A 15,491-nucleotide genomic window follows, 5' to 3' on the forward strand; every position below is an offset into this window, starting at 1 on the left:
ACTTATTTAGTACCTACTCTATGCTGGGGACTGGGATAGGCACTTTGCAGACACCATCATTTAAAAAGTTCCTTAAGAATCCCTCAATCCTTCTTCTACAGTCTCCAGCTCAATGATGTTAAGTGATTCCTCCATGCCACTAAATTAGAAAGTGGTAGGAACTCACATTCAAACCCAGGTCTGACCAACTTCAAAGGCCAGGAGGCTGTTTCCTTCATTCCATGGCTGTTCCCTCAAGAGTATGGGGATCAACCTCTCTTCCAAGGTTGATCAAGGTCTCTATCAATACTGAGATTCTGGGACACAGATTAGAAGACACAGAAGAATGGCCCAGCCTTTTTCACCTGTTACTGAATTTTGTCTCCATGTGTCTGAAGGGTACTCCGCCATCATCATTTTCATTTATCCCAAGAAAGGCGGCTCCCTGTGTGGAGGTGGTGGCCACTAACACTTTGGCTGACCTGAGTAGTCAACCTTCTCATTTTTGCTGGTAGGATTTGAGAGACTATGGGGGAGATGGCACATGAGCCAATGAAGGATTAGTGGGGTTCTATGTTGTTGTAATGAACTTTATGATGTTAGTTTGTGGTTTCATGTAGCCTCATAAAACAAGCTGGATGGTGATTATGTCACTTCCTCTACCGTCCTGGCAGAGATGAGGCCTTCTTTAGTGCCTGGAGTATTTCCTGATGCTCCACTCAGGCCAGCTCACTTTTCAGATTTTAATGTGTTCCTGTAAGAGGTGTGGAAAAGAAAAGAAGCAGAAGGGGTGGGGGAAAGCCATCAGCCCAAGTTGTGACAAATGACTGATGTCAGAGCATGGTACCGAAACTTACAGAAACAGGCCTATTGGCTTGGGCAGTAAATAAATAAGCCAGTTACACATTTCCTGGATGGCTGGCAAAAGTGTTGTTGTCAAAGCAACGCCCGCATTGAGCTTGCTTTGCTTATGCAAGTCCTCAACCTCTGCCTCTGCCCCAACCCCAAGCTACCTGAGGAGGAGGAGGAGCTGAGTGAGGGGGAGGGACCAACAGATTTGTCCCCTGTGCAGGCTGCCTGCCTGCTTGAGTTACATCCACAAATGCCTCGGAAGCAGCCGGCTGGCTGCATCTTTCTCCTCACATTCCTGGGTCTGTCTGGGCTGGTTGGCGCAGTTACCAGAACATACTACATTGGGATTGTGGAAGAATACTGGAACTATGTACCCCAAGGGAAGAATGTTATTACTGGGAAAAGTTTCACGGAAGACAAGTGAGTGAACTTAGGGTCCTCTTTGACTCCCAGGTTTGGCCTCTTTTTGACTCTGCATGGGGAAGGTTGTATTTCTTGGGTACTTGTAATTGGGGTGAGTTGATCTAGACCAAGAGAAGATGTTTTGTTTTTTTGCTTGAAGATCCCTAGTATGGATGGGTGTGTAATTTGGAAGAGATATTCATAGCTCCATATATTTGTTGAGCCACCTATTAACAGCCTTGCCTGTGAAGAGGCATATACACAACCAGGTGTTTGACAATTTTCACCAGGCACTACTAGTAACTTCTGGGGGATTCTGTTTGTTTGTTTGTTTTTAAATGACAATACTTGGGATGAAGATTTGAGAAATTTTAGGAATTCCTTACTGTTAAAACACAGTGTTTTCTTAGTTTGTATTTTTGGAATGAAGCATCATAATTGAAGATGAGTAAGCTAAGTCATGTTTTTCAATGTTTAAAAGAGAGGGAAGTCACAGGAGATTTGCCTGCTATTTTCAGAGTTTCCTTGAGTCTACTTAGAGATAGCTCTTTCACTGGTAAAAAGTCTATTCCAGCTCCAAGTCATTCATACTGAGGGCAATATTTTATCCCAGAACCCATAGCATAGCTAGGTGAGATGGTGCCACGGTGTTCTATGTTCTTGATTTTTAATTTGGGGCACAAAATAACCCTTGCTCCCTGCCCCCTCCAGGGCCTAATATCTTAACTATCTAGTTTGTTTCATGGATCTCCCTCTGAAGTCACCTCCTGACTCCAGAAGCTGCCATGCTATTTTCAACTTTGTGGTTAGTAGAACATCTTTTGAGATGTTTTGGCAACCTCTGTTGGATATTTGAATGCTTGCTTCTTTTCTGATAGGCAGAACCCATTGCATTCAGCATCCATGTTCCATTTCCTAAAGATGAGTTTAGTTGATAAAACTCAGGAACAGCACAGGGCCTAGCAAAAAGTCTTTAAGAGCCGGGGCCCCTTGTCTTTGAGGAAAGACCAAAGATCCAGTTGACTTGGAAATACAGCTTCCAAGTTTTCTAACAACACCAAGGTGGTATAGTCATGTTTTGTTTACCAAAGATAAAGCCTATGCCAGACAAGCTGCCAAGGAAGACTTTTCCTTAAGCTTTGTACCAGGAAATATAATGTCTGCAGGGCTATTTCCAAAGGAAACTCTTGATTGCTTTCAATCCCACATCTGCTGACCATTGGTGGTGGTGTCTTTACTGTGATGAATAGCTATGGGATTGAAAGGGTACCCAAAATGCCAGGAGCCTTCTCTACAAATAGAGCTCTGCTATTCTCAGAGAGGGCTCAGTAGGAAACGGTCAATGTGAGCAGCTACTGGGGATAAGAATATTGAAAATGTATACACTGAGTGTAATGAATATAGCGTTTAAATGTGATACTGGATTGCTTTTCCATAAGATTAACACTCACAGAAATTCTGTCTTCTTCCTATAATGCCCATGTCACTATAACTGTGTATGGACATTTGTTCTGACCCAAAAATTCTATGAGGGATTTTTCAATTCATTACTGCTTGCAGATATTATTCTCATTTTATGAACCAGGAACCAAGTCTCTGAGGTTAAATACCTGCCAGAGTTTATAGAGTAAATGTCTGATATTTAAAGGACCAGGAGAGCCAGGTGCTCAGAATTCCACCATGAGTGGAAAGAACCTGAAATAGAAATCTGGAGACCTGACTTCTAGCACTTGCTTTGCCCAACTTGGTGTGTAATCTTGAACATGTCACATAATCTCTCTGAATATCACTTCCTTTAATCTGTGTAAGAAGGGAGTTGAATGTAATCCATAGAGTCACTTGAGAAGTGTAATGCCAAAGCATTAGAAATAATTTTGAAACTGAATGAAAAATATCTTACCTGACTTGCCAGTTCTAGAAAGATTTTTGCAATGGTGAATGAAAGGAGACAGATGATTTGCAAACGTTCAGTCCTAGAAATTAGAGTTAGAGAAGATGTGGGACTGATCGTGGACCTATGTGACAACTTTTGAAGTAGTCTGTATTTTTCTTTCTCCATTTTTCCCCTATCCTTTAAGAATTATCTCCAATTCCTCACTTCATACATGAAGCTTTCCCCCATGACCCTGGCTTGTTCTGGTCTGTTTCCTTCCTAACCACTCATGGAGCTTGGGGTCTTTATCATGAACTTAGACACTGCATTTTCTTCCCTCTGCATTGCCCTCTAATTGCTTGATGTACATCAGTCATGTCTGCAGCTGCAGTAAAACACCATGATGATAGATAAGAAGTTTGGGCATACATTTAATAGTCCCCCTTCCCTACACGAGCTTTGTCATTGACAGTATCCCATGGAGGATCTAGCATAGGGCAGGCATTCAAAATCATTGAAGTAAAAACGAATCACCTGATCGAATGAGTTGTTCTAGTTGCTTCATCTTTGAATAAGGGGAATGGGCAAAAATCTGGGGGAAAAGATGGTGGGTGCCAAAGTTTCGGTAACGTAAAAACATTTGGAAACCAAAGTTAGGCACATCCTGATGCACAAGGATGAGATCAGGAATGAATTGAAATCATTTCACTGAGACTCTGTAGCCCTTAGATGGTGCAATTTAATTTTCCTACTTGGTACCTTTGCTTGATTATAGGGTTCAAAAATATAATTGAGTCTGTAATCACTAATGTTTCCTAGAAAGTATAGGATTTAGGAGTTAGATTCTATTTAGGAATATTTTCTCCAGATAAATATACTTCTTCTCCTCCTCCCTGGAGTAAATGGGGGCACCAGGCTCCTTTGAGTTGCCTGGGGATGGTGTCAGTATTTTGATCTATTTATACCAGTCCTGCTCAGGCTCATAAAGTGCTTAATTAAGGTGTGCATTTGGTGGTAAAGCCTGGTCTTTAATGGAACTAGAGTAGGGTCATCTTATTTAAAGCCACAGTTCTCACCATAGACCCCATTAGACAATCAACACATATTCTGGCATTTTCTTCCCAGTGAAGAAACTGGGGTTTCATGGATGCTAACTCATGGGTGCTAACTCATGAGTTTTCATGGATGCTAACTCATGGGTGGAACTGCGCTTAAACACAAATGAGGCTAGCCACTGTTCAAACCTCAAGTTTGTAGGGTCTGTTAGTTGACCCAGCCACATCACTGCATCAGCCCAGTGGGTGGCAAGGGGCTTGGACTATTCTAAGAAGCAGGCCCTAGGACGGGTGTGAGAGAGAACTCACACATCTATCTGAAAGAAGGACCAACTGAGGGGAATCAGGGAGGAGACAGAGGTTTTTGTGAGCTTTGAAATAAAGAAAAGAATATAATCTGGTTAGTGCATAGTCTAAACAAACGGTAACTTTCAAACCTCAACTTCTGTCTTATCAGCACCAAAAATATTTTGTTTAGACTAATACCATATGCATCTCTTGGAGCTGCTGTTATATCCTATATCAGTGAGTGAGTGTTTCTAGCTGCCACTAGGGACTGGAGTATAATGTCTTTAACAAATTAGGATTTTGTATTCATTTGTAGAAGAATCCGGAAGTGGGCAGTCCAAGGCTGGTGGGATAGATGGTATAATAGGATCTCAGGGACTTTCCACCTAATTTATGTGCTTTAAACCCTATGTGGTTTCCCTCCTCAAGCACATTCATGGTCACAAGATTGCTGCTGGATCTCCAGCCATCATGTCTATATTCCAGGAAGAAAGAGAGGAAGGGAAAAGGTAGAAGCAGAACAATTTTTGCTGCATCTGCCTTTTAAAGGGTTCTCACTGAAACCCTACCCAACTGATTTTACTTACATCTCATTCGATATGCATAGCCACAAAGAGAACTTAAAAAAATATAATCTTTCAGCTGTGTGCTTTTCTGCCTGAATAAAGATAGAATTTGTCTCTGACACTAAGAAAGAAGGGGAGCATGACTATTGCAAGGCAGCTGGCAGTCCCTGCTACCCTCTTCTATCTCAGTTCTCCCCTGTTTTCCAGGATTCACAGGCATCCTCTTAGTCCCCATCTTCCTTTTCCCACTTCCATATGATGGGCCCCCACCTCCATATGATGGGCCCCCAAGGCCTGGTTAGCAGGATCTGAAAGATAACTCATTAACAGTATAATAAGTTATCTAAGTGTCACTGAGTATTTACTATGCTCCAGGCATTGCTTTAAAAGGTTAGCACACCATGAAGTAGGGTGACCAATCTTCTGTACCTGAGAGGGAGATCAGGGGGCATCGGGACTATTTCCCCAGCCAAGTGTAGCCCAGCCTTGGTCTGAGGGAGATGCCGTGGCAGACCAGTTTGCTGGTAAAGTATTGGGCTCTGGCATCAACTGTTACATTTAAAATTCTTGTCCCACTTTATGGGTGAGTAATTCAGTCTCTCTTTGCCTCAGTTTTCTCATCAGTAAAATGGGGATAGCGATAGTACTTGCTTTGAGGGTGTATTAGTTCCCTGTGGCTGCTATAACATATTACCACAAACTAGGTGACTTCAAACAACAGCAATTTATTCTCCCCCAGTTATGGAGGCCAGAAGTCTGAACTGAACGTGTTGGCAGGGCCACACTGCCTCTGGAGGTTCTAAGGGAGGGGCCATTCCTTGACTTTTCCAGGTTCTGGTATCTGCCAGCATTCCTTGGCTGTGGCTGCATCACTCTGATCTCTGCTTCCACTTTCATATTGTCTTGTTCTCTGTGTGTGTCTAGCCTATCTTTGCCTCTTACTTATAAGGACACTTTTGATGGTGTTTAGGGCCCACCCAACTAACCCAGGATGATCTCCCCATCTCGAGATCCTTAACTTAATCACATCTGCAAAGACCCATTTTTCCAATAAGTTTCTGTGGATGAGGACTGTGGAGTTGTCTTTGGGACTTAGGATCTGCAGATACTCAGACACAGTGCCTGCCACTTGAGAGCACTGATCAGCTCTCATGGTAGCTCTGCTGTCTCATGGGGTTCTCTGGAGAGCAGGAGCCCTGGGGGAAAGACATTGGCTAGTCACATTTTCCTCTTTTCTAACAAAGCTGTACACTTGACCAGAAATAATCATAACTGTCATTGATTCAGCACCACTCTCCCCGTTGCTGTTTGGGGGGTTCCACACCTATTCTCACTGAATCCTTATGATAGCTCTATCACAGTCACCAGTTTACAGCAGAGGAAACTGGGTTCAGCGAGGTTAAGTCTTTTCCCCATTTCACAACCAGCAAGTGAGAGAGTTGGGATTCAAGCTCATTCTCCTTCCCCCTCATCATGGCATTTGTTTTGAAAATGCCTTGTGTATGTGCTGGAGGGCTTCTGTGGAAATGAAGAGTGAAAAGCGAGGACCCAAGACATAGGTGGTGCGAGGGGACCCAGAGTGAAAGAATGTATCTAGAAGCACATCATCCAGATGCTATTAAAAATTATTAATCTAATAGGGAGGGTGCAGCTTCACCAAACTGAATGTGTAATCTCTGTCTCCACCCTTCCTTTTGCCAAGTGGCACTTGTCTCAATCTCATCCTTTTTTCTCCTTGATGAAGAATGTTTCTTCTCAAGCTCAGACAATATTTCTTGTCCTTATTGTGACCCTTATGATCTCACGTGTTGGCTCTGATCACACTCTCTGCTAAGGTTATTTTGCAGTTTATCTTCATCCTGTATTTCCCTGCCCTCTCCAGACATGTGGGCTCTGGACAGTAGAGTTGGCAGTTAACATTGTAAAACTGTGTGTTTATTGTCAAATGCATACGTTTTGTTTCCCAACTAGATGGTAGAACTCTTGCATGCAGGGACTGAGATTAATACATCTCGGCCCCAGCTTCTAGTTTTATGTTCCAGACATAGTAGATGATCAGCAATTGTTCCAAGGAAGCGATTGGAAAACATTCCGCTAAAAGATGCAGGGGTCATGGGATTGCAGGTGTAGTTTACACCCCTGCAAGCTACGAACTCCTGAGAATATAACCTGGAAGTCCAACTCTGCACTGTGTAGGGGATTCCCAAGGGCAGGTTTGTTCTGATAATGATTAATGTCCCCTGCTTTTGGAAGATATCTCCCTCCACAGGATTGACCCCGGGCACCTGGCAATGTAATGTTCCAAGTCCCCATCTTGTCTTTAAGGCAGTTGCTAATGGTAACCTTCCTGGACTCACTGGATTCCTTTGCAGCAGGAAGTAGACACCTCCTTAGCTTGAGTCAAGATGTTAGAATGCAGACTGAAAATGTTCTTGAGGGATAGTGATTGCTCAGCCCCTCGCCATGGCTACGCAATGAACAACAGATGGCTCACCAATGTGACATTCTAATGAATATACTCCATTTAAATTGGAGGCTGCTTCATGGGGATGACTCCCTTGAAGTTACTTCCTTACTTTGTTTCTTGGGCAAATTTGCATTTTATAGAACTCAAAGGAGCTGGAGTTTCTGTTCTACTATTACAAATGCATAATATGTTCTCAATGGCTGGTTTGCTGTGTAGACACTAAAACAAACTGCTTTCTCTTCTCTTACTTCTATCCCTTGCCACTTCTTTTTTTTTTTTACTTTCTTTTTTTTTTTTTTTTTTTTTTTTTTCAACAATTGAAGAATGGAAATGCTATTTATTTTAATTACTTGCATATATTAACCATTACTGAGTTTTTTCACTGAATTTGAACTATTTGTCCTAAGTTATAAATTGATTGAATGTACTTTATTCTTTGACATTTTCTTTCTTTCCCTTTTTTTTCGGTGATACATTTTATCTCAGCTTCTAATAGTTATCTGTCAGGAAAACACTGCTTCCACAATAGGCTTCATGTGTCTCTCTGTATTACATATTTTCTTTAAGGTCTTCCTTTGTGGTTTCTTTTTTTTTTTTTTTTTTTAATTTATTTATTATTATTATACTTTAAGTTGTAGGGTACATGTGCATAACGTGCAGGTTTGTTACATATGTATACTTGTGCCATGTTGGTCTGCTGCACCCATCAACTCGTCATTTGCATCAGGTATAACTCCCAATGCAATCCCTCCCCCCTCCCCCCTCCCCATGATAGGCCCCGGTGTGTGATGTTCCCCTTCCTGAGTCCAAGTGATCTCATTGTTCAGTTCCCACCTATGAGTGAGAACATGCGGTGTTTGGTTTTCTGTTCTTGTGATAGTTTGCTAAGAATGATGGTTTCCAGCTGCATCCATGTCCCTACAAAGGACGCAAACTCATCCTTTTTTATGGCTGCATAGTATTCCATGGTGTATATGTGCCACATTTTCTTAATCCAATCTGTCACTGATGGACATTTGGGTTGATTCCAAGTCTTTGCTATTGTGAATAGTGCTGCAATAAACATACGTGTGCATGTGTCTTTATAGCAGCATAATTTATAATCCTTTGGGTATATCCCCAGTAATGGGATGGCTGGGTCATATGGTACATCTAGTTCTAGATCCTTGAGGAATCGCCATACTGTTTTCCATAATGGTTGAACTAGTTTACAATCCCACCAACAGTGTAAAAGTGTTCCTATTTCTCCACATCCTCTCCAGCACCTGTTGTTTCCTGACTTTTGAATGATCGCCATTCTAACTGGTGTGAGATGGTATCTCATTGTGGTTTTGATTTGCATTTCTCTGATGGCCAGTGATGATGAGCATTTTTTCATATGTCTGTTGGCTGTATGAATGTCTTCTTTTGAGAAATGTCTGTTCATATCCTTTGCCCACTTTTTGATGGGGTTGTTTGTTTTTTTCTTGTAAATTTGTTTGAGTTCTTTGTAGGTTCTGGATATTAGCCCTTTGTCAGATGAGTAGATTGCAAAAATTTTCTCCCATTCTGTAGGTTGCCTGTTCACTCTGATGGTAGTTTCTTTTGCTGTGCAGAAGCTCTTTAGTTTAATTAGATCCCATTTGTCAATTTTAGCTTTTGCTGCCGTTGCTTTTGGTGTTTTAGACATGAAGTCTTTGCCCATGCCTATGTCCTGAATGGTACTACCTAGGTTTTCCTCTAGGATTTTTATGGTATTAGGTCTAACATTTAAGTCTCTAATCCATCTTGAATTAATTTTCGTATAAGGAGTAAGGAAAGGATCCAGTTTCAGCTTTCTACTTATGGCTAGCCAATTTTCCCAGCACCATTTATTAAATAGGGAATCCTTTCCCCATTTCTTGTTTCTCTCAGGTTTGTCAAAGATCAGATGGCTGTAGATGTGTGGTATTATTTCTGAGGACTCTGTTCTGTTCCATTGGTCTATATCTCTGTTTTGGTACCAGTACCATGCTGTTTTGGTTACTGTAGCCTTGTAGTATAGTTTGAAGTCAGGTAGCGTGATGCCTCCAGCTTTGTTCTTTTGACTTAGGATTGTCTTGGAGATGCGGGCTCTTTTTTGGTTCCATATGAACTTTAAAGCAGTTTTTTCCAATTCTGTGAAGAAACTCATTGGTAGCTTGATGGGGATGGCATTGAATCTATAAATTACCTTGGGCAGTATGGCCATTTTCACGATATTGATTCTTCCTATCCATGAGCATGGTATGTTCTTCCATTTGTTTGTGTCCTCTTTTATTTCACTGAGCAGTGGTTTGTAGTTCTCCTTGAAGAGGTCCTTTACATCCCTTGTAAGTTGGATTCCTAGGTATTTTATTCTCTTTGAAGCAATTGTGAATGGAAGTTCATTCATGATTTGGCTCTGTGTTTGTCTGTTATTGGTGTATAAGAATGCTTGTGATTTTTGCACATTAATTTTGTATCCTGAGACTTTGCTGAAGTTGCTTATCAGCTTAAGGAGATTTTGGGCTGAGACAATGGGGTTTTCTAAATATACAATCATGTCATCTGCAAACAGGGACAATTTGACTTCTTCTTTTCCTAACTGAATACCCCTGATTTCTTTCTCTTGCCTAATTGCCCTAGCCAGAACTTCCAACACTATGTTGAATAGGAGTGGTGAGAGAGGGCATCCCTGTCTTGTGCCAGTTTTCAAAGGGAATTTTTCCAGTTTTTGCCCATTCAGTATGATATTGGCTGTGGGTTTGTCATAAATAGCTCTTATTATTTTGAGGTACGTTCCATCAATACCGAATTTATTGAGCGTTTTTAGCATGAAGGGCTGTTGAATTTTGTCAAAAGCCTTTTCTGCATCTATTGAGATAATCATGTGGTTCTTGTCTTTGGTTCTGTTTATATGCTGGATTATGTTTATTGATTTGCGAATGTTGAACCAGCCTTGCATCCCAGGGATGAAGCCCACTTGATCATGGTGGATAAGCTTTTTGATGTGTTGTTGAATCCGGTTTGCCAGTATTTTATTGAGGATTTTTGCATCGATGTTCATCAGGGATATTGGTCTAAAATTCTCTTTTTTTGTTGTGTCTCTGCCAGGCTTTGGTATCAGGATGATGTTGGCCTCATAAAATGAGTTAGGGAGGATTCCCTCTTTTTCTATTGATTGGAATAGTTTCAGAAGGAATGGTACCAACTCCTCCTTATACCTCTGGTAGAATTCAGCTGTGAATCCATCTGGTCCTGGACTTTTTTTGGTTGGTAGGCTATTAATTATTGCCTCAATTTCAGAGCCTACTATTGGTCTATTCAGGGATTCAACTTCTTCCTAGTTTAGTCTTGGAAGAGTATAAGTGTCCAGGAAATTATCCATTTCTTCTAGGTTTTCCAGTTTATTTGCGTAGAGGTGTTTATAGTATTCTCTGATGGTAGTTTGTATTTCTGTGGGGTCGGTGGTGATATCCCCTTTATCATTTTTAATTGCGTCGATTTGATTCTTCTCTCTTTTCTTCTTTATTAGTCTTGCTAGTGGTCTGTCAATTTTGTTGATCTTTTCAAAAAACCAACTCCTGGATTCATTGATTTTTTGGAGGGTTTTTTGTGTCTCTATCTCCTTCAGTTCTGCTCTGATCTTAGTTATTTCTAGCCTTCTGCTAGCTTTCGAATGTGTTTGCTCTTGCTTCTCTAGTTCTTTTAATTGCGATGTTAGAGTGTCAATTTTTGATCTTTCCTGCTTTCTCTTGTGGGCATTTAGTGCTATAAATTTCCCTCTACACACTGCTTTAAATGTGTCCCAGAGATTCTGGTATGTTGTATCTTTGTTCTCATTGGTTTCAAAGAACATCTTTATTTCTGCCTTCATTTCGTTATGTACCCAGTAGTCATTCAGGAGCAGGTTGTTCAGTTTCCATGTAGTTGAGCGGTTTTGATTGAGTTTCTTAGTCCTGAGTTCTAGTTTGATTGCACTGTGGTCTGAGAGACAGTTTGTTATAATTTCTGTTCTTGTACATTTGCTGAGGAGTGCTTTACTTCCAATTACGTGGTCAATTTTGGAATAAGTACGATGTGGTGCTGAGAAGAATGTATATTCTGTTGATTTGGGGTGGAGAGTTCTATAGATGTCTATTAGGTCTGCTTGCTGCAGAGATGAGTTCAATTCCTGGATATCCTTGTTAACTTTCTGTCTTGTTGATCTGTCTAATGTTGACAGTGGAGTGTTGAAGTCTCCCATTATTATTGTATGGGAGTCTAAGTCTCTTTGTAAGTCTCTAAGGACTTGCTTTATGAATCTGGGTGCTCCTGTATTGGGTGCATATATATTTAGGATACTTAGCTCTTCCTGTTGAATTGATCCCTTTACCATTATGTAATGGCCTTCTTTGTCTCTTTTGATCTTTGATGGTTTAAAGTCTGTTTTATCAGAGACTAGGATTGCAACCCCTGCTTTTTTTTGTTCTCCATTTGCTTGGTAAATCTTCCTCCATCCCTTTATTTTCAGCCTATGTATGACTCTGCGTGTGAGATGGGTCTCCTGAATACAGCAGACTGATGGGTCTTGACTCTTTATCCAGTTTGCCAGTCTGTGTCTTTTAATTGGAGCATTTAGTCCATTTACATTTAAGGTTAAGATTGTTATGTGTGAACTTGATCCTGCCATTATGATATTAACTGGTTATTTTGCTCGTTAGTTGATGCAGTTTCTTCCTAGCCTCGATGGTCTTTACATTTTGGCATGTTTTTGCAATGGCTGGTACCGGTTGTTCCTTTCCATGTTGAGTGCTTCCTTCAGGGTCTCTTGTAAGGCAGGCCTAGTGGTGACAAAATCTCTAAGCATTTGCTTATCTGTAAAGGATTTTATTTCTCCTTCACTTATGAAACTTAGTTTGGCTGGATATGAAATTCTGGGTTTAAAATTCTTTTCTTTAAGAATGTTGAATATTGGCCCCCACTCTCTTCTGGCTTGTAGAGTTTCTGCCGAGAGATCTGCTGTGAGTCTGATGGGCTTCCCTTTGTGGGTAACCCGACCTTTCTCTCTGGCTGCCCTTAAGATTTTTTCCTTCATTTCAACTTTGGTGAATCTGGCAATTATGTGTCTTGGAGTTGCTCTTCTCGAGGAGTATCTTTGTGGCGTTCTCTGTATTTCCTGGATTTGAATGTTGGCCTGCCCTACTAGGTTGGGGAAGTTCTCCTGGATGATATCCTGAAGAGTGTTTTCCAACTTGGTTCCATTTTCCCCCTCACTTTCAGGCACCCCAATCAGACGTAGATTTGGTCTTTTTACATAATCCCATACTTCTTGCAGGCTTTGTTCATTTCTTTTTCTTCTTTTTTCTTTTGGTTTCTCTTCTCGCTTCATTTCATTCATTTGATCCTCAATCGCTGATACTCTTTCTTCCAGTTGATCGAGTCAGTTACTGAAGCTTGTGCATTTGTCACGTATTTCTCGTGTCATGGTTTTCATCTCTTTCATTTCGTTTATGACCTTCTCTGCATTAATTACTCTAGCCATCAATTCTTCCACTTTTTTTTCAAGATTTTTAGTTTCTATGCGCTGGGTACGTAATTCCTCCTTTAGCTCTGAGAAATTTGATGGACTGAAGCCTTCTTCTCTCATCTCCTCAAAGTCATTCTCCGTCCAGCTTTGATCCGTTGCTGGCAATGAGCTGCGCTCCTTTGCCGGGGGAGATGTGCTCTTATTTTTTGAATTTCCAGCTTTTCTGCCCTGCTTTTTCCCCATCTTTGTGGTTTTATCTGCCTCTGGTCTTTGATGATGGTGATGTACTGATGGGGTTTTGGTGTAGGTGTCCTTCCTGTTTGATAGTTTTCCTTCTAACAGTCAGGACCCTCAGCTGTAGGTCTGTTGGAGATTGCTTGAGGTCCACTCCAGACCCTGTTTGCCTGGGTATCAGCAGCAGAGGCTGCAGAAGATAGAATATTTCTGAACAGCGAGTGTACCTGTCTGATTCTTGCTTTGGAAGCTTCCTCTCAGGGGTGTACTCCACCCTGTGAGGTGTGGGGTGTCAGACTGCCCCTAGTGGGGGATGTCTCCCAGTTAGGCTACTCAGGGGTCAGGGACCCGCTTGAGCAGGCAGTCTGTCCCTTCTCAGATCTCAACCTCCGTGTTGGGAGATCCACTGCTCTCTTCAAAGCTGTCAGACAGAGTCCTTTGCGTCTGCAGAGCTTTCTGCTGCTTTGTTGTTGTTGTTGTTGTTGTTGTTGTGTAGCTGTGCCCTGTCCCCAGAGGTGGAGTCTACAGAGACAGGCAGGTTTCCTTGAGCTGCTGTGAGCTCCACCCAGTTGGAGCTTCCCAGCAGCTTTATTTACCTACTTAAGCCTCAGCAATGGCGGGCGCCCCTCCCCCAGCCTCGCTGCTGCCTTGCCGGTAGATCACAGACTGCTGTGCTAGCAATGAGGGAGGCTCCGTGGGTGTGGGACCCTCCCGGCCAGGTGTGGGATATGATCTCCTGGTGTGCCTGTTTGCTTAAAGCGCAATATTGGGGTGGGAGTTACCTGATTTTCCAGGTGTTGTGTGTCTCAGTTCCCCTGGCTAGGAAAAGGGATTCCCTTCCCCCTTGCGCTTCCCAGGTGAGGCGATGCCTCGCCCTGCTTCAGCTCTCGCTGGTCGGGCTGCAGCAGCTGACCAGCGCCGATCGTCCGGCACTCCCCAGTGAGATGAACCCAGTACCTCAGTTGAAAATGCAGAAATCACCGGTCTTCTGTGTCGCTCGCGCTGGGAGTTGGAGACTGGAGCTGTTCCTATTCGGCCATCTTCTTTTTTTTTACTTTCAAGGTTTTTTTTTCTATTAGTTAAAAAAGAATAGAGACAGGATCTCACTATATTGCCCAGGCTGGTCTTAAACTCCTAGCCTTAAGTGATCCTCCTGCATTGGACTCCCAAAATACTGGGATTAGGCATGAGCCACCACACCCAGCCTCAACAAATTTTTATCAAACAGTTACTATAGTTTTTGTTTTGTGTTAAGTATCTTCCTAGGGTACCTTCATGGGTCAACCCTGTCCTACTCTTGATGTGGAGTCAGTGAAGGGGAAGAAGTCCTGGGACAAGGAGGAAGCTATGGGTTCTCTTCACTGTCTAAGCAGGAGGCTCCTCCCACAGCAGAGGAGGAGAGGGTCTTGCGATAATAATTAAACCCCCGACCCAGAAGTGACACATGGCATTTCCACTCACAGCCCATTTGCCAGAACACTATGGCCCATCAAACTTGCAAAAGCAGAATCATTGTGGTCTTCTTTGGTTAGGGGGAAAGAAGAATTAGTATAGGCAAGCCCTGAAAAGTTCTACTACACGAATCATTTGGTGATCTTAGGACAAATACAGATGCCATGGTCTTGCCAGTAGAAAGTCTGATTCCATCGCCTGAGAATAAAAATTTGGCAAATGTTCCAAATGAGTCTGATGCAAGTGGTACATGGGTGGACATTTGGGAACCACTGCTTTAGAAAACCCAATCCCCCCTTGGGGTGACTATTGGCTGTAGAGGTGATAAGACTGATATGTGTCCAGGAATATGAAAAACAGTCAGTGTATAACTCAGTGCCAAAATATGAAGCATATATAATAAATGCTGCAGTCCCTACAGGGACTCAGCAAACACTTCACTGCCCCTCCTGATACTTATTTTGTCTCTTATTTGGGTGCCTTTGCCAAACAACTCATGGTAAGACCTGGTCTTGTGGAGGTGATGGAGAAAGGTCGTAGGCAGAGGTGGAGTCAGGACCTTTTAGCAGATGAAAAGCAGCAGTACATATGTGAAGATGTGAGCATGTGTGCTCCACATGCATTTGCATGTGTGTATACTTTTGTGTCTTCATGTGCGTGGTGGGAGAACAGGGTAGAGAAGTAGAGTCCAATGTCCATCCTTCCCTGCAGGACCTGTTGGAATGATAAGATCCTATGAATAGTAGTGTTGTATTATAGCTTTTTACATATCAGGCTGAACCCAGAGAGCATACCAGAGATTCCGAATTAATCCTTGCTGTGCCACCTTACTGGG

General features: G+C 42.2%; 1 protein-coding gene across 1 annotated transcript in view; it reads left to right on the forward strand.

Moving 5' to 3' along the window:
- Nucleotides 1-927: 927 nt before the first annotated feature.
- HEPHL1 (hephaestin like 1) overlaps nt 928-15,491 on the forward strand; it is an 86,714-nt gene continuing 72,150 nt past the window's right edge. Inside the window, exon 1 of the mRNA XM_025357404.1 lies at nt 928-1,251. Within this exon, the coding sequence (XP_025213189.1) occupies nt 950-1,251 (302 nt within the window). The 5' untranslated portion in view covers nt 928-949. The remainder of the gene's footprint in view (nt 1,252-15,491) is intronic.

Source organism: Theropithecus gelada, chromosome 14, assembly GCF_003255815.1.
Source record: "Theropithecus gelada isolate Dixy chromosome 14, Tgel_1.0, whole genome shotgun sequence".
In the NCBI taxonomy this organism is placed as follows: Eukaryota; Metazoa; Chordata; class Mammalia; order Primates; family Cercopithecidae; genus Theropithecus; species Theropithecus gelada.